This window comes from Papaver somniferum, chromosome 3 (genome assembly GCF_003573695.1).
Source record: "Papaver somniferum cultivar HN1 chromosome 3, ASM357369v1, whole genome shotgun sequence".
In the NCBI taxonomy this organism is placed as follows: domain Eukaryota; kingdom Viridiplantae; phylum Streptophyta; class Magnoliopsida; order Ranunculales; family Papaveraceae; genus Papaver; species Papaver somniferum.
In genome coordinates, this window is record NC_039360.1 from 185,076,605 (window position 1) to 185,099,548 (window position 22,944).

At 40.5% G+C, this 22,944-nt stretch overlaps 1 protein-coding gene across 2 annotated transcripts; it reads left to right on the forward strand.

The window, feature by feature from the left end:
• The first annotated feature begins 14,484 nt into the window (after nucleotides 1-14,484).
• Nucleotides 14,485-19,709, forward strand: LOC113358263. Of its 2 annotated transcripts, none has more exons than XM_026601794.1 (2): nucleotides 14,485-18,868; nucleotides 19,603-19,709. In XM_026601794.1, the coding sequence occupies exons 1-2, from the start codon at nucleotides 17,218-17,220 to the stop codon at nucleotides 19,614-19,616; spliced, it is 1,665 nt and encodes a 554-aa protein (XP_026457579.1). In that variant the 5' UTR covers nucleotides 14,485-17,217; the 3' UTR covers nucleotides 19,617-19,709. The 2 variants fall into 2 exon arrangements, with proteins under 2 accessions (XP_026457579.1, XP_026457580.1); XM_026601795.1 differs by lacking the exon at nucleotides 19,603-19,709 and having other exon boundaries at nucleotides 14,485-18,618; nucleotides 18,693-18,863.
• Nucleotides 19,710-22,944: the final 3,235 nt, after the last annotated feature.

Genomic DNA, 22,944 nt, shown 5'->3' on the forward strand with positions numbered 1-22,944 from the left:
ATGTCTAGAGACGTTTTTGATGATGGATCTGGTAAGAAGATCATAAGACGGAAGCTCGTCATGTTTGCTAGTAAGCTGGCGCAAGACGTAGTCCTCCCCTTAGGCATCTTGTTCTTTGGGTCTTTGTACTCTCATCTGGATTCCCTGGTAGCAGACATGTATGTTTCCAACAGATATATGAAGGTGGAGTCGCATGTTCACATTTCTTTTCTTCAAGCATGATTATGGGAGCACTTTAAAGGTTATGCTCCTGTCCCTGCAACTTCTTTCTCCAGTCTGTATGGAGGTTCCAGAATACTCCATTGGCAAAAGAGGCGTCCAAAGCCTGGGTTGAATCTTATTGACTTTTTTGACAGCGTGCATGCCATAGATTTTCTCCCGTGGGTGCCAGTTCATTCTTATGTAGTTCAACCAAAAACCTTTGTCGTCGTTCCTGATATAGTGTTGCACACTAATGGAAAGAATATGAGTCTTGAAGAGAATGTATACATGCGAAGCTGCATGCCAGGATATATTCCATCTTTCTTTAATGAATCTTTTATTGTGGTTCCGCATAACATTGACAGGGCCGCTCGTTAGACGGGATTTGATCAGGGAATCCCATTTTTTCTCCCGCCAACGCCTTTAGTGGACCTTTTGGCATCTGTTTTCGATACTAGCGTCTTCGCAACAAAGAAGAGCCTACCATTCTTGATCCCAGGAAGAAAACCAGTGGCTACTGATAAGTATAAGGAATTCTGGAGAGAATAGCTCTTATCTTTTCAAAAATTCGTTGAAGAAATCGTGACAGTTCCACGTGAAAGGCCTTCTTCTGAAACTTTGAAACAACATAAGCTGTTGAAGCCGCTTCCTTCGGGCAAATGGACTAGGGCTAGCATTTCTCGCAGTCCCCAGGAGAAAGAGGTAAGGTCGAAGACGCGTGCAGGCGGCTTTCAAACGACTTCAACAGCTCCGGTAATTTTTAATTCTTCCAATATGCAGGTACATACGCGACTTTCTCTTAACCAATCGATTTTAATTATTTCGAGGCAGCCTCACTAAAAATCTTCCTTCTTTAAAATCAGGGTTTTGGGATTGAGAACGCTTTTGCTAGACTCGCACGTAGTCACAACATGGTGGCTCTAGAAGAGAAATGTGGTGATACTGAGTCTCTCGAAGATGATGATGAGACTGAAGACGAGGAAGGTTCAGAATCCGGCGGTGATGAAGGAAGTACCTCTAAGCGTAGTAGAGAATCCAACTCTCCCAGCGAGTAGGAAGATGAACTGGTACGTCTTCTACACCTTTTCTGAAGAATGATTCGTTCTTTGATGTGGAACAAACATTAATCAGTGGTATTGCAGGACGAGACCGTAAAACAAAACAATCTCGAGGTGGAGATAGATGATGATGCAGGGAACGTTGCTACCCCTTCTGATGAGAACGGAGATGCCGCATCCATGGTTGTAGGTGTAATTTTATCCAAAGAACTTCTCGGAAATGATGCGGCATTAGTTGTGCATTCCGTTGCTGGAGCCACTTTCGATCCCCCTTTTGACGTCCCTTTAACAGACCACGTGCTGGGTGGACGATTCAGCATGCCGGCTAAGTATACGGAGTTGTACACCAAGATATGGAAGAAGCATGGGCACATTGCCACTTTCAAGAAGATTAAGAGTCGCTTTTCATTGGTTAAGCGCGTTGAAGAAGCTCTATCTTCCATTTATGATATGTGCAGCGTGACTGGACGCACCTTCTCTGAGGAGGTAGTTCAAAACTGGGAATTCCACCGAGATATGTTTGTGAACTTTGAGTTTAACGCCTCCTGGTTTTGTGAAGGATTTTCCAAAATCCAAAAGCTGCAGACTGAAATGACTGAAGTCCCTTCCGCGGATTTTACTAACCAACAGGAGGCAGAAGTTGAGAAGTTATCCCATGAGTTGAAGTTGAAGCAGGCTGCTCTCCAAAATATGAAGGATGCTTTATCCAAGAAGAATGAGCCATTGTTGGACGATTTCTCTTGAATGCTTTTACTTCATGAATTTTTTCTTCTTAATTAATTTTTTTTTTTTTGAAAAGGCAAAAGACGCCTCTTTTATGGTTTTGATTTTCTGGTTATGAACTAGTAAGTGATTGCTCTGTGAGGATTTTTGTTCATTTACTCTTAAAATGATTTTGTGAGTAATTTTTTGGAAGTGATAATATTTGGATGAATTAACAAGTTGGAATGCAAATAGTGCAACCCTTTTGGAGAAATTGTGAATGTTGCACGAAAGAGGGAATTACTAGGGTAATATGATATTCTTAGAATGATCGTATTATCGGTTCTATTCTTAACATGAGCTGACGCATGTGTCGAGTCTCCAGTGAATTTCAAAACAATTGGTTGTGTATTGTTATTTTACGAAACTAACTTGTTCACGAGACCCAATAACAAAACTGGCTTTCCTGGATAATTGCTTCGAATCCAGTTTATGACGCGCCTCTCAACAATGGGGAAGTCTCCAACCAATTTCTTGTTGACTGCACGTGTCGACTTGTAGAGAAATGGAGGATCTTCAGTTCATAGACGTAACTCTCCAGAGTTAATCTTTTCCTGGACGATGCGCTTCAGGCCGTTGCTTTCACTGGTAGGATGATAAATAAACCTGTGGTAGTGGCAATACCTCAAATCTGTCGTTTCTCGATCCGTTGGAGATCGCTACATGGGAGGTAGTTCAACTACTCCGTCTCATACCCAATATTCAAGCAACTCCAGAACTTTCCTCATTGGAAACGGGAAGCGCGGGTACCCCGAGTCTGGTTTTTCTCGCGTTAGTGGTTGTTGTCGTGAGAACTCTTGTGGGTTTTGATACGAAGCTCGTTTCAAGAGTGGAATTGAGGCGCGAGTGTGCATTGATATAGGCGCAGATTGTTTAGTTTGGTGGTTTTGCTGAAGTGCAACTTCTCTCGAGAACCCTGCATCGGTGACAATAGCGATATGAAGTGGTTGAAATGAGTACCGTTCGTCATCGTAATTCTTGTCTTCATGGAGGCCTTGGTAAATTTCCCCTTCTTCAGGTGCTTCTCTGTTCAGTAAATTCAGAGCGGTCGTGGTTGTGGATTGTTGAACAACTATATGAACTTATGTGAGGGTCTTGATATATAGATTTTCCAGCAAAGTTTCATAAGCCGGTTTCTTTCCCTTATCTTGCAGGTATTGTGACACTCCTGGCGAGTCTCTCCTCCTGTGAAACTGCCTTGGATCTTTGTCGTCGGCTGGGTTTTGTTGATCGTTTCCTTTCGGTTCATGTCCGATGTGGTTACGCGTTCTATCTGCATCGTTGTTGGCAGAGGCACAAACTTCAGATAAAGATTCAATATTTTTTGTGTCATCTTTAACATTGATTGTGTTCCCAGGGTGACTGCTTGTTGAATCCTTCCACAACCGGTTTGCTATATTCCTTAAGAGACAAAGCGTCTCGTTTTTCCGTTTGGCTATATCAGCTTGATTTGCGACAACATCCTCTAATATCTTAGCCATGCCTTCCATGGTGATTAGGTTTCGAGAATTTACGGCTTTCAGAGAATTTGGCTGGAGGGGATACATCACGGAGTGGAAGTTGGAATTGGTGACTGAAATGAAATTGGATTAATGAGTGAGCTCAAACCTAAGATCTACCAGTTCTAGATTTAAGAAAATTGAAATGAAGATTGAAATCAATTTCTTGAAACCGAGAGATTAACCTCCCACTGTGGTTGCCAGTTGTTTTGGGGTAAAAACTGGTTCTACTGGCAATGGTAAATTTGGGTGTGCCGCTGAGAAACGATCTAAACCCTAAACAAATGCATTGCACGGGAGTACTTTAGATTCGAGATATCAATCTGTACAATCCTGGCCTAAACCAAGAAATAGCCGTTCCAGTCTTTCTTCTGTCACAAAGTGAAGGAGAAGGGTTGATCTTAGGGAGGGAAGCGAAGAAGGTGTTGAGATCAGAATGTTGAATTATGGAGGTGTGGTTGTTTTTATAACCTGTTATCAGAATATGATTTCTGGATACTTGTGTTGATAACCCTTGTTTTCATTGTTGCAATAGATTGAAATCCTATTTATACAAGTCATTGAGCGCACCCCTGATCTTGTAGGAAGTGGAGGCAGTTAAGTAGTGGGGAAATGGGGTTGTGTAAAAAATGGTGATCACCACGTTTCCATTATGAGGAAAAAATGGTCACACTTTCACCCACTACTCTCATTGTTGTTAATCGTCCGTCCTTTCCTGACACTTTCTCGTAATGGGCACGTTGCACACCACACGCTATAAACCGCCATACCAATACCCCATTGAGCATCCCCCAGTTTGTGACATGTTTGATGTCTCGAGTAAATGGGTCAAGTCATGAGACTCGCCGCTAAAAGCAGCACACCGTGCTTTTAGGTAAAATAATAAAAAAAAAATTGCGGAATCAATACTTGTAAAGCATCTCTTATAATCGATGTATATAAAGCATCACTTTTAAACAAGCAGCTGAAAATAATCGATGTGTAGGAAACATCGTTGTTTTAGAGCTCGTTCAAATTAGTCGCGAAATGAACGTCTTAAAAATAGTAGCGTGACCGACCACCCCTGGGCGATCGTTTGAAAACCCTATGGGTGAGCTACCACTTGGTCGATCGCTCCATGTGGAGGAGGGGTGGCCGGTGATCACAACGCTACCCTGTTGGACGTCTGAAAATAAATCTACACCATTCAACTAGGCTAGCGAAGTTGGATGGACGAGATGATTTGCGGAGGTTGTACATTGCCGCTGCTTGATTTTTTAAGATTTAAAGTCGTGTGGCCAACCCTCTTTTGGGCAATCAATTCAAGGCATTAGACGTTAGTTGGAACAGGCCGACCGGTGGGGTGCAAAGGCAGGCTGCCAGTGATCATGTTGATGTCTTCTGGGCCGCCTGAATTTGGATCTAAGCCATTCAATTTGGCCGGCGAAGACGGACGACTATGATCAGTTTGCGACAGCAGTACGTTGCCGCAACATAAATTAGGGTTTTTAAAACAACGCGTTCACCCTATTTTGGGAAAACAGTTTGGTGCCTTCTTGACTTGCCGCAGGCAGGTCGATCGACCATGGGTAGATTTGGGTCACCGGTGAACACGTTAGCACTTCTCTAATTATTCGAAGGAAGATCTAAGCCATCCAACTAGGCTAGCTAAGTTGGGCGGTCATGATGTTTTTGAGACCGTTTTGCCAGTCTTAGCTCATTTGAGCTCATCTTCCAACATCGCGATCACCCATGTTAGGGTTAGCGTCCAAAGGCGTTGCAGGTGTACTAGATGGAACCCGATCGGTCGGGATGTTAGTTGGCCCGTCGGTGGTCATCATGATGATCGCCTAGTTCCTAGGAGTAGGCTAGGCTTGTTGAATTGTGTGGCCAAATCGTGTGGCCGTGATCGTTTTTTGAGACTGACATGGACAGTCTAGACTTTCCTTAAGGAATTTAAACGCATTCGATCGTGTTAACTTTTAATTAAAAAGTATGTAAACACACCGATCTCTTTATCAGAGAGTGGTGTAGCCTACGCGAGTGTTTTCATGCAGATTTCAATACTGACACTTCGGGAGATTCGTGTTACTCTGCTGCGAGTGAACATTAATCGTCATGTCATGCCAACATTGAAAGTTCAGCTGGGGAACATAGCATAGGAAAATACTAGGCAGGCGATGCATTAGTGAATAATGCCAGTGAAGAAAAAAATTTCGCAGAATATTTGGGATTGTTGCTGCATGCACCATTCTGAGTAAATTTTATATATATATTCACATATATCCAAATCTGAAGTTGCTCAGTTCATCCGTGAGCGAAGAGGTTTATGCACTCATCACTTTCAGATGACTCTTGTTCCTTTTCAGGATGACGCATTAAACATAGGGTTTTACAATTTTGACCCTGAACTAAAACCACCATAAACAATGACACGAGCAACGATGTGAATCAAAGTGGAAAAACAACCGTCTCTGCACTTCAGGGTCATGAGGATGTTCCTACTGAAGCCGTTGAAGAGACCGAAGCTCAAGTCGCCATCACTTCATAGGTAGAAGAAACCGTCCTTGGGACAGAAGAAACTGTTCCAGAGATAAAATAAACTGCTCGAATGATGGAAGAAACTGCTCTAGAGATAACTTCTCCAGAGATTGAAGAAATTGCTCCAATGATGGAAGAAACTGTTCCAGAGATAGAAGAAACTACTCCAGAGATTGAAGAAACTGCTCCAATGATCGAGACTCGTAAGGTGGTGCATAAATACCCTAATGCAGGAGGTGTTTTTGATCCTCCATTCAGTGATACACTCCCGTGTCATGAATTAGTTGGTGGATTTAGCGTTTCTACCGGATATTCTAGCATGTATCAGAAAATATAGGAAATTTACGGTCATATCTTCGTCACCAAATATCCCGAACGTGTTTACTTCTTGATAATGCAAGTTGACCAAAGATGTACTCTTTGATTGGGAGTACAACTTGGAAAATTCTGAGAGACTGGGCTTCAACTTGAAATGGTTGCGTCAGAGGATTAACATCATCAAGGACATAGTGAGAAGAATGTACCTTTTTCAGTGATGCTGTAATGAAGAAGGAAGCCAAAATTGCCAAGTTTACTGAAGATATGGAGTTGGAGAAAGCGGCTTTGCGAGACTTCAAAGTTGTAGAGGAGCAAAATCTTACTTTGCCGATTTCCTTTAATTTTTCTTCCATAATCTCTTGAACTTTGAACTCCTGAGAGATATGAGGTTTTATTTGGTTTTGATTTTTTGAATGGTTTTGGATAAGTGGATGATTGATGATTTGTTTTTGGATTTGATAGAGATTTTTTTTAAGTAAAATAAACTTTGATTAATTGCCGAATTCAAATACTGAATGCAAGTATTGCATACGTTTTGGAGGAATTGAAAATACAGAAATAAATGGGGAAAAACGATTTGCTGGTTTTTTAGGAAGTGGAGAGTCGAGCGTGCGGACGAGACTCCTCAACCGAGCAAACTGTTTAACCTCACACAGATGCACTGCAAAGAGAGTGCTTAGATTCGAGAGATCAATCTATAGGACTCCGGCCTAAACCAAGTCAATGGCCGTTCCAGAGTCAATTCGATCACAAAGAGGGAGATGGGTTGATCTGTAGGAGGGAAGCTGAGAATTGTGTGGGATCAATGATGATCAAGGATTGTGGATGTGTTGAAGGTTTCTGTGAACTGATGAGTTCGAATAAGTTCTGGTAGATTGTTGAATTCTTGAGAGTAATTACTCGAGAAATTCTGTGTATACGAATGTTCATGTCCTCAATCATGGATTCAGAGACTTATTTATATTGTCAGAATGGTAAAACCTTGATCCCTCTAAGTGTGACGGTTTCTTGAGTGAAAGAGTGGGGAAGTGGGAAATCGTGGTGAAACCAGTTCCAGGTCGTGCGGAGACTTGGTTAACCGTTCACCCACTACTTTGCTAACTCCTTCAACTGTTTGCATGACTTACTCACATTTCTCATCGTGGATGAATCCACGTGTCGTAGGCCGCCAAACCAAAACCCTAATTGATATCCCCCCATGTGACGTGATTGGTGTCTCACGAATCGTGGAGTCTGCATGACAGACGTGTATTTTATTAGTCAGTTGTTGACTGTTTAGAAAATGAGTCTAGGTTTTGTTGAATTGAGCATGAGTGAAGAATGCTCAGAGATTCATCGATTCGATGAATTATTGAATATTGATAGTTGGGTCAACATTTGAACAACTGAGCAAGTATTGCTCAATTCGACGAATTACTGAATATTGATAGTTGGATCAATATTTGAGCAACTGAGCAAGTATTGCTCAATTCGACGAATTATTTATTGGTGACCTTACTCAATAAAATATTAATTAAAATATTGGTAGACTACCGAATATTATATAATTAATCCAGATGTTGATTGCTGGATCAACATAATTTATTAGTGTTTGAACTTTCTCATAATGATGAATTCGTAAAGCGTTTGTTCGAAACCCTAATTTTTGATTAATCGTTCGTCAATTGATGAATTGCTGAAAACAGTTCATGAGTGATAGAGGGACCGACCACACATGGAATTAGGGAGTCCATGCGCCGCCCTAGTGCTCAAGTGAGCGTGCACCAGGTCCTTAGTTGGCCGGTTGGTGAAAGAATGATGATAAAATGCTGGTTTCATCATTTATTGAAATAGTGTTCGATTGAGCATTAGGTGATAAAACCTAATTGTGTAAAAGTGAGGGACCGACCAAGAGGGCATGAAACCGGCCCTTGGTGGTCGTGGGACCAGTTGATGGTCGTTTGAGAAAATTCCAAGTCGGTTGGAAAGAGTTTGGACCCAATATGAGCAATTGAGCAAATTAGGTCAAAATTATGAAAAGTGTGGGACCAGCTCCTTGAAAGCCTTAGGGCCATCCTTGGTCGGTCAAGGGAGCATTCCCGTGTCACCATAATGTCTGTGTCTCAGTCTTGAGAGTTTCAGCATTTTCTGATGTGCGTTGAGCAATATCTCGGATTTTCCGAAGAGTTCGATCTTTGACTGAAATTCTTGATTTTGCTCGAATGAGCAAGTGGAACTTTGCTCGTTTGATCAAAATTAAGAAAATATTAAAATAATAATATTTTAATATTTGGCGTGAGTAGCCTAGTCGGTCATGTGACCATTTGACTTTTTGGCCTTTTCATGGTTTGAGCAATATTTGAGAAAATATGAAGAAACCATGATTTTTGTTGAAGCGGAGGAGTTTCATGAAATTAGGAAAATAATAATAAAATAAGGGTTTGGAAAGTGTGGGACCGTCCAAGGCCAGGGCATGGCCGGCCGGCTAGGAGCCCGGTCCCGCGACACTTTTCCTAATTTTATATTGTTTTTCATGACTCGGAGGAAATTCCATGAAACCAAGGAGTTTTGTTGAAACCATGAAATTTCCATGAGATAAGGAAAATAATAATAATAAAATAAGGGTTTGGAAAGTGTGGGACCGGCCACGGCCAAGGCATGTCCGGCCGGCTAGGAGCCCTGTCCCGCGACACTTTTCCTAATTTTATATTGTTTTTCATAACTCGGAGGAAATTCCATGAAACCAAGGAGTTTTGTTGAAACCATGAAATTTCCATGAGATAAGGAAAATAATAATAATAAAATAAGGGTTTGGAAAGTGTGGGACCGGTCACGGCCAAGGCATGGCCGGCCGGCTAGGGGCCCGAGCCCGCGACACTTTCCCTAATTTTGTATTATTTTTCATGATTCCGTGAAAGTATGGAGAAACCATGAGTTTTTCTCAAACAAGGAAAATTGCTAGAATAAAGGAGTTTTCATGAGTTCATGAAAATAATAGGACAATTAAAATAAAGGAAAAAGGGCGTGGGGACCGGCCACGACGGCATGACTGGCCAGCCGGTGGGTCCTGTCCCACAGACGCCACTTTATCATTTTAATAATATTTTCTCTCTCCCATTCCGTGTAGGATTCCTCATTTTTCCATATTTTTGAATGCTCGTTCATGCATTTAGGTGCTCGTTCGCGCATCATGGTTGAGTACACTTGCACAATTTTATGAGGCTTACTCAGTGATAGTCCAGATGCCCGATTGTTGAGTATTTATTACTAATTTATGAAATTTAGTGGAGAATGATTCATGAAACAGAGTAATAAAAGTGAGTAGTTTTTTATTATCAATCCATAGGATCAGCCGTGGATTCAACCATGAATTCGAAATAATAAAACGAGTATTACCATTCCATTGGATCGCGGATTCGACCGTAGAATCGGAGTAATGAAGGTAGTAATTACCATCCCATGAGATCATCTGTGGATTCGATCATGAAATCGGAGTAATGAGATTATCTATTACCATTCCATGAGATCATCCGTGGATTCGATCATGAAATCAGAGTAATGAGATAAAATAGATTATCTTCTAGGAATTCAGTGGTGAATGTCATGGTAGAATTAATCTATCACAGAAGGGATATTAGCCAGTTAAAGCGTCATACCCATTCTGAAAGGTGCATAGTCAGGAAAACAACGAGTGTTGTCGAAGTCATGAAGGCGTTATTGCTCTCAATCTTACTGAGAACCGCCTGGATCTATACATGGTCTCTCTACATAGTCAGGGAACAATAAGTATCACCGACATCCTGAAGGCGTTATTGTTCTCAATCTTACGGAGAACCGCCCAATCGTTCTTCTATGTAGAGGTGGGTCTCTCTCATGTAGTCAGGAACAGTGAGTATCACCGACGTCCTGAAGGCGTTAAGTCCTCAATCTTACGGAGAACCACCCAATTATGTTATTCTACATAAAGGTCATGATGAAACGCAAGGTGTCGAACGCTCAGCTAGTGGAGGCTTTTCGAGGAACATGTTCATCATGGCTCGTAAAATATGAATCGTACATGCCTGAAAGTCGCGTCAGAAACATGCAATATCATGATTTTACGATTTTGACCTTTGCTGAAAATCTACCATCTACATTAAGTCCCTGCTTAGTGAGGGACAGTCATGTTCCGCAGTAAGCATTAAATGGTGATTTTCAGTCGCCGAGACTAGTGGTCGAACCCAGTTGTACAAAGGTATTTTCAGAATCCTCGATTTACTCCAATGATGTTGTGTATGAGCAAATGTTAGGGTGAGGACCATGATAGTATGATAGAGTGTGATTCCATGAGCATGGAGGAATGAAGCACTGCTGATTTGGACTTCAGAAGCCTAGTTATGGTCGGTTTAGGATTTATGGGCCCGAGCCCAAAAAGGAAACCCATGTTTTATTAGGTTTTGGCAATAAAATTGATATAAAAAGGGAAGAGACCCTCAAAAAATATTATTTTCTCCTAGCTGACCGACCACCCCCTCCTTGATTTCTCCACGTCCAGAGAAGGAGGAATATTTTTCGCACATGCCGGAGCTCCGTGACCACCGACTGCCGCCGGCCGATTTCCGGCGCGGCGCCGACAAGGTACGATTTTTTTTTTTTGCTGTGAGTTTTGTGAGCTTTTCATGAGTTGTTCAAAACAAAATTTCATATGTATGCATGAAGATGTAAGTTTCATGAAAATTGTTTTAGAAAACGTATGTCCGTTCGTTCGTTAGTTTAAGAAACGAGCAATAATTCCTAATATGAAAGAGATACATGGATCCTTGAGTAAATATGATTTAGTTACAGTAGATGAAATTTTTTTTACGAGGTTTCATGAAAATCCAAATTTGTTCTCAAAGCATGAACTTTCACGCAAATACCTTTAGGAAACATATATTTCGTTCGTAGTAGAAGTGATAAATAATGATCCTTAGGGTTAGAGGAATTTTGAAAGGACCTGTAGTTCATGATAAAATTTATTTGTGAACTTTCAAAATTTTATTTAGAATATGTGGAATTTTGCAAAAATAGAAAAGAACTTCGTTTCATAGAAAAATGCTCGTTTGAGCAAAAAATTATTATTTTTTATATAAAATTTAAGTGAGTTATTAGCTCACTAATTTTTTTTAAAAACAATTACGTGACTTATTCACGTTTTGTTTTAAAAAATCAAATATTGATTTATGAAAAATTGTTGAAAGCAAACAATATTTTATGAGTTCATGAACTCGTAGCATAAGTTTGGTGATTTTATAGTGTATGCACACGTAAAAATCAGTGAATGTTCACATGGGAGGTTATATAAATCACTCATGGTTTTATGAAAAGTTGGGTGTTTGACTTTGAATTTTTTGCTCATCTTTGCAGGTTTGAAGAAGCGAGCAGGTTTTCAGAGTTTTACGTTGTTATCACTAAGTTCGTAGAACATGTGAGCATCATGTTTATTCCGTTGCTTTAATTCCATCGTGTTGATGATATTCATGTATGAATGTCACATCAGCTTTGCAAAAATGACTGATTTCCGTGATAATGTTCCTGAAGATGATGCTTCCAGAGAGGAAACTTCCAGGAAGGATGTTTCTTCAAACGCGTCTTCCAGAGATGATGATTCTTCCAGAAATGATGATTCTGAGACTTCCAAGGAGAAATAGGAATCTCCTAAAACCAAGAACATCCCAAATACTGATGATGAATTCTTCGTGTTTGTGTATAAACCTGAAAAGCGTCCCTAAGGTTCCTCATTCCGGATGCTCATAAATCCTAGGAGTACTACTCAGAACAAGTTAGTATCTCCTCAAGCGATAATTATATTTTGTTTGAATGGGAAACACTATTTGGGTTCACATGTGGAACTTAAGCTTTCTCGAAAGCCTCTGGCGCATTTCTCTGGGTGGGCAAGGCATATGTTGGGTCATAGCCGTGTGAGGACCATGCTGGATCGTGCACAAGTGACACGAGCTATTCAAGATGCTGGGGATTTAGTCATTCATCATGATATACCAGGTATGGTGTCTTTACTTGCTCGCTGGTGCGTTCCTACTCATACTTTCATATGCAGATGGAGAGAATTCACCATCATTTTGGAAGATGTAGTTGCTTTGTTGCATCTCCCAATTACTGGAAATTTCCCTGAAAAGCTCTCAGCAGAGGAGGACGTGATATCTGACGTGTTGGAAACTACGATGCATGAATTCAAAAAATCGCACAAAACTTGCTATGCTCAATGGTTGAAGCACTGGTGCCCGAGAGATGAGGTTCCCAAAGAACCTGTTGATGGTACCTTAACTATTGCTGCTTTCTTATGCTTGTGGCTTTCCAAAGATATTCTTGAGGATAGTGGACATTTGTTGAAACCATTCGTGATTCCTTTTGCTATAAAAATGGCTAAAGGTGAGAAACTTCCTATCGGCAGTCTGTTTTTGGGTTCACTGTTTTCCAATTTAGACTCCTTAGTCATAGACTCTAGTATCTCCAATGGCTTCATGAAAATTGAGACATATGCTAATACCATGTTCCTCCAAGCTTTGATGTGGGAGCACTTTGAGAAATATTCGCCGATTCCTCGTAGTATATTGCAAGGGCCAAACGTCGACACTCGCCATGCTTTCCTTGAGAAAAATAACGCCAAGATCATGCGTTGGTCGACAAAGAAACCACAACATAAAATAAGCCTCACCAGCGTTTTGTACATTGAGTTTGAGTTTGATTTTCGTCCTTGGGTGTCGGTTCCTCATCTCTTCTCGCAATTGATCACTTTCAATACTGCTGAAAGAAATGTCATATTGAAATCTTGTACCAATCTGAGTGATGGAGAAAGATCTTTTATACTGAGTTGCACTCCCGACTATTTAATATCGGTAATGCACGGAAAGTTCCAGGTGGAAGAATATAACATTGACAGATCAACTCGATAAATGGGTCTTGATTAGTTTTCCCGGGTCATCAAGTGAATAAGACATAAGTCGAGTATCTGAAGGCCCATTTGGATTGCACACATGTGGAAGGAAATGATTATTTGTTCCCTTGTTCTGACCGAGCTACTTATGCAAGTCCGGGTTATGTAGACTTCTGGCGTCAGCAGCTCGAGCGTTTGTATAATTTTTCGATGGATTTTCAGCCTCTGGTACGAGAGTTTCCTCCTGCTGATGTGATCTCTGATCGACCAAGGTTGAAATATCTTTCTAGTGGCGATAAGAGAAAAAACGCCTCCAGAATATTCACAAGTAAGCATCTTTCTTATGATGATTTTAGTGAAGACATGATGATAGTACCTTAATTGTTTCATTAACTTTATTGCAGGATGGCTGTACTGTGAGATCTCATATTCTCGTAGACTTTTCAGAAGTGCAAGAAAGTCCCCAGGGTGGAGAAAGCAGAAGCAAAACATCTTATAGGATGATACCGAATAATATGAAGTCTCCAACCATTTCTTTGGTGAGTTGTTAGCACTTCCCTTGTCATCGTGATTTTTCTTTGTCCGTGTAATTAGGATCCAAAAGAATATTGTTAATTTGTTTCAGAATTTTTCTCCATCGGTCATTGACGGACTTCACCTTGTTTCTAAACGAACAATCCAGGAATCCAGCACAGATGATGAAGTGGATGTAAGTATCCTTTGTGTAAGTGGTTATGGATTTTCCTTGATTAAAGTAATGACAATTGTTGTTGATGCATCCAGGAGGACATGGTTATGGAAAGCCAACATGGTCATGCTATTCATTCGTCTTCGACTGGTGGTGAGAAGGAGAATCCTCAAGAATTGCGACTGAATGGAGACAACGGCGCTCCCAGTGTTGATACCAACCTTATTAACCTTTCGAATGACTTGGTGATAGGCGTCTAAAACATTCTAGTATCGGTTTCTTACATTTTTCTTGGTTATTTCTCTTGAAAACATTGTATATTATGCTTGGTTAGTAATTTTGTAGGTACTCGGCATGGTTTGGCACAAATGAAGGAAAATCGAGGTTCAAGGCATCATTTGGGTACTTGTGGTGCTGCGGATGCAAGCCCAGGCGAGAACAAAAAGACTGACCATGACAGCCCACATCCAACCACAAAACTCACCACACGAATTGTGTACGTGTGCGCTGCTGAGGAGAATGAAATCAAAAGGGAATCAGATTAGGTTTATGCAGTTCACAAGCAAAGAAAAGGAATCAAGCCATTGTTCCAGTAGCCGCCGATCCTGCAGATTCGTTGCCGTCACTGGCCAAGGTTCGTTGGTCGTCTGCCAAGGGTTGAGCCAAGGATTGAGAGGTGAACTGAAGTTCAGAAGGAGTACGAGAAGATGATCCTACCGTCATCGTTTTTGGGAGAAACTATGAGATAACATCAACAAAAAAATAGGAAGAGAAGCTGTTTGAATTAATGGGTTTTGAGAGATGAATTTGAAGAAGCAGAAGTTCGAGATGAACAGGGAATTTGGGTTATTCGAGTTACATAATTATGGGCTATGTTTGAAGTCAAAACAGGCAGCTTTATTTCTTCTTTTCTCTTCTTTGTCCGTACAACCAAAATGTGTTGTTCCTGTGGTCGATTGTGGCAATAAATGGGGATGATTGAGACTAGTTTACACTGAATGGAGTTATGGGTTGTGTATGAATTTGAATCTGCAGGAATTGGAGAGCTAGAAGAGATAATTTCTTGATAAACAGCAACAACATCAGTTCCTGCTAAAAAGGTGTTCGAGAAAATGCTTGAACCAGCAGCTATACATCTGAAACTGAGAAAGAAGGTCAATTGAAGACGTTGTTGCCATGGTACTGTTGATGGGAATGAGTGTATGAAGTTTGTGCTCGAAATGCAAGGTTTTGTTGCCATATACAACGAGTACAGTTTTGGAGAATGTTGAAGCTGGAAAGAAGTGTTTGAGTCAATGTTGGTATTACAGGGAAAGCCTTGTGTTGTTGCTGCAGGATGAGCTGAAATGTTGATAATGGATGCTGCAGCCGTGAGTGATGACAAATTAGTGATCTCAGGGACAAAGAGACCAAGATGGAGATGACAAGGGAGGAACTGACTCGAATTCGCTGGTCACAGTGGTTGACAAATTTGATGCTGTTCCAGGGAAAGAAGCTTGAACCGAGAGGATGGGATTGCAATGGTGAGTGTTGGTTGTAATTTCAGCCGAGAAACAATGAGGTAGTACATGACCTGTTGCTGGTGTTATGGGCTAGTTCAGGCGAGAAAATGGAGGTTGGTACAGGCAGTTAAGGTGAAGTATTGAGCTGCTGAATGAGTAAGGGATAAGCCTTTATAATGTTGATGTTCATAATCCATGGTCAGAATGGGTTGCCTGCAATGGGTAGTGGCTGTGAAGGTCAGTGAATGAAGTTGATTGTGTAGGTTGGTTTGCAGTCGAGCTGAAGTGTTGCTGCTGTCCATTGTGTTGATCCTGTAGTGGAGTCGTAACTTGTAGCTATTTAACAAGGGTTGCTGCTGGTTGGCCGTTGCTAGAATGGTTGGCTGCAGTTAGTGGTTGGGAGGTTCCGGTGGAGTTATCGGCAGCGAGAAGGAAGAACAGAAACAAGTGCGATATAAGAGTCTGGGTTAGGGCCTGTCTCAATGTTGTGGAGACTAAGCCAAGTTTTGGCAAGCAAGAAATCTGTCCAGGAATTCTGCGCAGCTCCTGGCAATGGTCCCATGGCTAAGTACAAGGGTTTTCTGGCAAAGGCTAGGGCTCATATTTAGAAGCCAGCATGATGAGCTAACTTGGGTAACATTTTATTTCAGTTTTGGAGAATTTTTGAGCGTGACAACAGCCCACTGATTTTAACTTGGCCGAGAGTTTTGGGAGCTGAATGGCCGAGATTGAAAGTTTGCAGTATTTGTGAATGATGAGGATTGTTGGAGCTGTTTAGGTCGCGGAATTGAGGGAAAGAAAGTTATAAATAGGAGGCGCAGAAACACAAAGAAAGCACCTCTTTTATCACCAGTTTAGTGCCTGCAACCTGCTTGGGAGAAGTTCTGATAGAGAAGAAGCTACACACAGCAACCTGAACCTGTTTTCTGAAGCAGCTGCTTAGTTCTTCACAGTGGTTTGCTTTCGAAATCGTTTAGATTCAAAACCTTGTTTACCTTGACTTTATGATTGTGTTTATTCCAAAAACCATGAGTAGCTAATCTCAATATTGATTGGGGAGGATTTCAAAACTCCAAACATGTTTTATTTATCAATCTTATGCAAGTTATTCTTCCGATAAATATTTTTTGTTGATTGTCTTTTACCGTTCTTATGACCATGAGGTGTATGCTTGGTATCTAAGTGCGCAATTAGGTAACTCGTATGCAACTTTAATGCTAGTATTGAGAACTTTAATCCGTAATTGTTGGAGAGCTTATTTTGGGTGGTTCATTTAATTAGAATCCGCTAGAGAACTTATTCTATGTGGTGATTTTTGGAGTCTAAAGATTTGTTGAACTTATAACTTGTCTTAAAGTTGTTAACAATCAAAATTAATTGGAGGTAGAACTTGTATGATTAATAATATCTTGTTCGGTAGTGGCGAATGAATCTCTAGTCAATTCCATCTCATAATTTGAATTACAATCTTTGAAATCTTAAAAGTTTGTGTCTTTAAATAACAAAAATTTGTCTTATATAATAACTTAAAAACTCACACCTCCCTGTGGATTCGAACCCGACTTGTCTCACTACTTCTTTATAGAATTGTGTAGTATAAGAGAATTATTATTAATAGGTTGACAACCTCATCAAAATTGGCGCCGCTGCCGGGGAGGCAGTGGTAGTATTAAGTTGTTATTTTTCTTTTTAGTTATTCTTTGTTCTTTTTGTTTCACGTTTAGATTACTAATACAATTTTTGAGAATCCTATTTTCAGGTACTATTTCTTTGATGAATGCTTAAAGAGGGTAAACCAAGTCCAATTGGTATACGTCTTCGTTCGGGCACTTTACTAAAAGATTTGATTCGAGCAGTGAATACTCCACTTCCTCCTAGTTCTACATCAAGTGAATTCTCGGACTCAGACAAAGAGGAAGACAACACAATGGGAGGTCGACCACCTGCTCCAAGAACACTCAAGGAGCTCACTTCTCCAAACATTGACCAGCATCCTTTATGTATTCAGCTGAATGGAACCATTGAGTTGAAGCCGCAATTGATTCACTTGCTGCCCAAATTCAGAGGTTTAGTGGGAGAAGATCCTAATCGTCACTTGCAACAATTCCATCATGTTGTGACTAGTTTGAAGAAAGCAACTGCAGATGCCGATATGGCTATGATGACAGCTTTTCCTTTCTCCCTTATAGATGCTGCAGGAGAGTGGTTCTTTTGCTTACCCTCTGGAAGTATAACCACATGGAATGGGATGAAGAAGTTATTTCTTGAGAAGTATTTTCTGGCATCAAAAACAGCAGTGATTCGTAAGGAAATTTGTGGTATTGTGCAAATATCAGGAGAGACTCTCTATGAGTATTGGGAGCGCTACAAGAAGCTTTTAGCTAGCTGTCCACGTCACCAAATCAGTGATCAACTTGTCATTCAATATTTCTATGAGGGGTTGCTTCCTAATGAAAGACATTTGATCGATGCCGCAAGTGGTGGTGCACTTACCAACAAGACCATTGTGGAAGCTACAAGTTTGTTGGAGAACATGGCTGCAAACACTCAACAATTCTACACTCGAGGTGAACCAATGGTAAAGAAGGTGAATGAAGTTGGTGATTCTTCACATTTGGAACATAGAATGGGTAACATGAAGAGGATGATCCAACAAATAGCACATGTCGTCATACCATCATCACACACCGAAGATGTTGAGCAAGCAAATGCTATGTACCAAAATCTGCAAAGGCCAAGATATGACCCGTATTCCAGAACATACAATCCAGGTTGGCGTGATCATCCTAATTTCAGCTACACCAACAAGCAAGCTGCAGTTTCCAATCCTTTAAATCAACAAGGTGGGTACCAATTCTTGCAAAAGCCACGTCAAGAAACTCAAGGCACGAGTATAGATGACAAGTTGAATCTCATTCTCAACACAATGGCGCAAGATAAACAAAAGGCAGAGATGGATATGAAGGACATGCGAACACAAATGGGTCAACTACCTGCTACCGTGAGCAAATTGGAAGCACAAGCAGTTGGAAAAATTCCTTCGCAACCGTTGAACCATAAGGAGAATGTCAATGCTATTGATCTAAGAAGTGGGAAGCAAGTAGAAAAGCCGACACCATCACCAGAGCACCATGAATCCGTTGTAGAGCAACAAGAGGATGAAACAACCCCAAACAAGGTTGATTTGATACCAAATTCTCACTCTAAACCTCTTGTTTCTACTAATGTCACTTCTCCTCCTTTTCCTAATAGGTTTGCAAAGTCCAAGAAGAAGACACTATACAAAGAGATTTATGAGATCTTCAAGAATATCCAAGTGAACATACCACTCCTTGAGGCGATAAGGCAAGTTCCTCGCTACGCAAAGTTCTTGAAGGAATTATGCACTAACAAGCACCAATTGGTCGGTAATGAAGTTATGTACATGGGTGAGAATGCTTCCGCGTATCTTCAAAAAAAACTCCTACCAAAATTGAAGGATCCCGATAGTTTCACTATACCATGTACAATTGGTACAACCAGGTTTGATCGCGCTTTGCTAGACTTAGGTGCAACTATTAATGTTATGCCTGCCTCAATATATGAATCATTAGACCTTGGTCCTCTTAAGGATACCGGTGTTATTATTCAACTTGCTGATAGGTCCAATACTTATCCGAAAGGGGTTGTGGAAGATGTTTTGGTGCTGGTTAACGGGTTGATTTTTCTTGCAGATTTTTATGTTCTAGATATGAGGGACGAAGATTGACCCTCGTCTACACCGTTGTTGTTGGGTAGACCTTTCATGAGAATTGCTAGAACTAAAATTGATGTTTTTAAAGGCACCATAAATATGGAATTTGACGGTAAACCCATAAGTTTCAACATCTTTGAGGTTATGAGATACCCGAGTGACATACATTCCCGTTTTTCAGTGGATGTGATTGATTCTTTAGCTCAACAAACGTTTGAGTTAGACGGTGATGATGCGTTAGAGAAATCTATAGTGAAAAGTTTGGATTGTGGAAAGCATGATGACATGAAAAGTGACATAGAAATGTGTGATGAGCTTACAGAAATTATTTGCTCTCTTGATGCATTACAAGAACTCTCACCTAGAAATAATGTTTCTTACATTTCTTTATCTTGTACTAATGAGAAACTCTTGCCGTCGATTTTGCAGGCACCTATCCTTGAATTGAAACATCTTCCGGATCACCTCAAGTATGTTTATTTAGGTGATAAGGAAGAGTTACCGGTGATTATTTCCAAAGGCCTTACCAAGGTGCAAGAAGAGAATCTTATTCGTGTGCTAAGAGAATACAAGTCTGCCATAGGGTGGACCATTGCTGATATCAAGGGAATCAACCCTTCTATGTGTATGCACCGAATATTTCTAGAGGAGGGGGCAAAACCAACATGAGAAGCTCAACGTCGTTTGAACCCTCCGATGATGGAAGTAGTAAAGAAAGAAATCCTGAAGTTGTTGGATGTAGGGGTTATCTATCCCATATCCGATAACAAATGGGTAAGCCCGGTTCAAGTCGTTCCAAAGAAATCCGGTGTCACGGTGGTGAAAAACGGAGATAATGACTTGGTTCCAACTAGAATTCAGACCGGTTGGAGAGTGTGCATTGACTAGCGGAAGCTCAATTCTACTACCCGAAAATACCATTTTCCTTTACCATTGATTGATCAAATGCTTGATAGATTGGATGGACATTCTCACTATTGTTTTCTTGATGGTTTTTCAGGGTATAATCAGATTGTAATAGCTCCGGAAGATCAGGAAAAAATGACTTTTACTTGTCCATTTGGCACTTTTGCATATAGGCGTATGCCATTCGGGTTGTCTAATGCTCCTGGCACTTTTCAACGTTGCATGGTAAGTATATTTTCAGATTATGTTGGAAGCATCATAGAAGTGTTTATGGATGACTTTAGTGTGTATGGTGATTCTTTTGGCAAGTGCTTACAACCTTACACTAATTCTTAAAAGATGCGTAGAAACTAATCTTGTGCTTAATTGGGAAATATGTCATTTTGTGAATCACGGTATTGTGTTAGGCCACATTGTATCCTCTAGGGGGTTAGAAGTGGACAAAGCCAAGATAGATGTGATTAAAAACTTACAATACCCCACAACTGTGAGGGAGGTTCGTTCTTTTCTTGGCCATGCAGGGTTTTATAGGAGGTTCATCAAGGATTTCTCCAAGATTGCAGTACCTTTGTGCCGAATTTTGCAAAAATATGTGACCTTTGATTGTGACAAGGAGGGCAAGAAGGCTTTTGACACCTTGAAAGAGTTGTTGACCACCGCACCGATCATCAAACCACTGTATTGGAGCAAGTCCTTTGAGTTGATGTGTGATGCTAGTGACTATGCCGTTGGAGCCGTGTTGGGACAGCGAGATGGTAAAGTTCCATATGCCATTTATTATGCTTCTAAAACTCTTAATGGCGCACAAATCAACTACTCAACCACTGAAAATGAGCTCTTGGCCATAGTGTTTGCACTTGAAAAGTTTAGATCTTACTTGGTGGGTACGCAAGTGATTGTCTTCTCCGATCATGCTGCGCTTCGATACTTGCTAACAAAGAAAAATGCTAAGCCGAGGCTCATTAGGTGGATATTACTTCTTCAAGAGTTTCATCTCCAAATTAAGGACAAGAAGGGGAGTGAGAATACCGTAGCAGGTCATTTGAGCTGATTAATTGCATCCGAAGAAGCAATTCCTTTGTGTGATAGTTTTCCGGATGAGCAACTCTTTACGGTGGATGACACAACTCCATGGTACGCTGATATTGTGAACTACTTGGTGACGGGACAAGTACCTAGTACCATGTCAACTTTTCAGAAATTGAAACTCAAGAAAGTCTCAAGGCAATATACATGGGATGATGAAAAAGCGGGGGCCTAACAACACCACCCAATATTTCGCTTAGCAATATGTATGGACTAACTCCGAAACACTTTCTAGAGAATCAACTAGACAGTCAGACTCAATCTAGGTAAAAGTATCTCAAGGAGTTAACATCTCTCTCTTGTTTTGATTCACTCAAGCTAATAGAAATCAACGAGTCTATAATCAAACACAAGGAATAACTTGGACGGTACCAAAGACCAATGTCCAAGGATCAATCAATATCAATCAACAACCAAAGGTCGGATTTCCAATTGATTGATTCAAACACACAACCTGTATTATTTCAATTATATAAACAAATATAATGTGGAAATAGAAATAACACAGACACCAGAATTTTGTTAACGAGGAAACCGGAAATGCAGAAAAACCCCGGGACCTAGTCCAGATTGAATACACACTGTATTAAGCAGCTACAGACACTAGCCTACTCCAAGCTAACTTCGGACTGGACTATAGTTGAACCCCAATCAGTCTCCCACTGATCCAAGGTACAGTTGTACTCCCTACGCCTCTGATCCCAGCAGGATAATGCGCACTTGATTCCCTTAACTGATATCACCCACAACTAAGAGTTGCTACGACCCAAAATCGCAGGCTTTAACAATAAACAAATCTGTCTCACACAGACAAGTCTATCAAAGGATCAATCTGTCTCCCACAGAAAAACCCTAAAAATTTTTGTTCCGTCTTTTGATAATAATCAAGGTGAACAGGAACCAATTGATAATCCGGTCTTATATTCCCGAAGAACAACCTAGATTAATCAATCTCCTCACAACAATTTTAATCGTATGGTAGCGAAACAAGATTTCGTGGAATCACAAACGATGAGACGAAGGTGTTTGTGATTACTTTTTATATCTTGCCTATCAGAGAACTCTCAAGATCTCAAGCCAATAAATATGATTGTACTGTTACGATAGAAGATGCAAGATCAGATCACACAACTACGATAAAAGTAGTATCGGTCTGGCTTCACAATCCCAATGAAGTCTTTAAGTCGTTAACCTGGTTTTAGAAGAAAAAAACCAAAGGTTAAAGGAGAAACGACTCTAGCACGCAAACTAGTATCACACGTAAGGTGTGGGGATTAGTTTTGCAGAATACTAGATGTCTCCTTTATATAGCCTTTCAAATCAGGGTTTTGCCTTAGTTACAAAGCAATCAGTATTCACCGTTAGATGAAAACCTGATTTAGATTCAAGCTAATATTTCTCAACCGTTAGATCAAAAACTTAACTTGTCATACACAAATGACTGTACGCTTCTAGGTTTGTTAACCGCACCCAAACGTGTACATTGTTGGTTCAACAATAGTCTACCCAAAGAGGTTAACCATATGAGCGTTTCATACCAACCATGTTCTTCTTCACCATAACTAGTTCAATTGACTCAAATGAACTAGTTAAGAGAGTTGTTCAATTGCAAAGAAATCTTATGTAACTACACAAGACACAATTGAAGCAAAGATGATTTGATTCACTCGAATCGGTTCATGAACTTTAATAGCCACGGTTTGCAAATGCATTCCTTAGTCTTTTAAGATAAAGTTCAGAAATCATCTTTAGATATATAACCTTCTCAAGTTCGCAGAC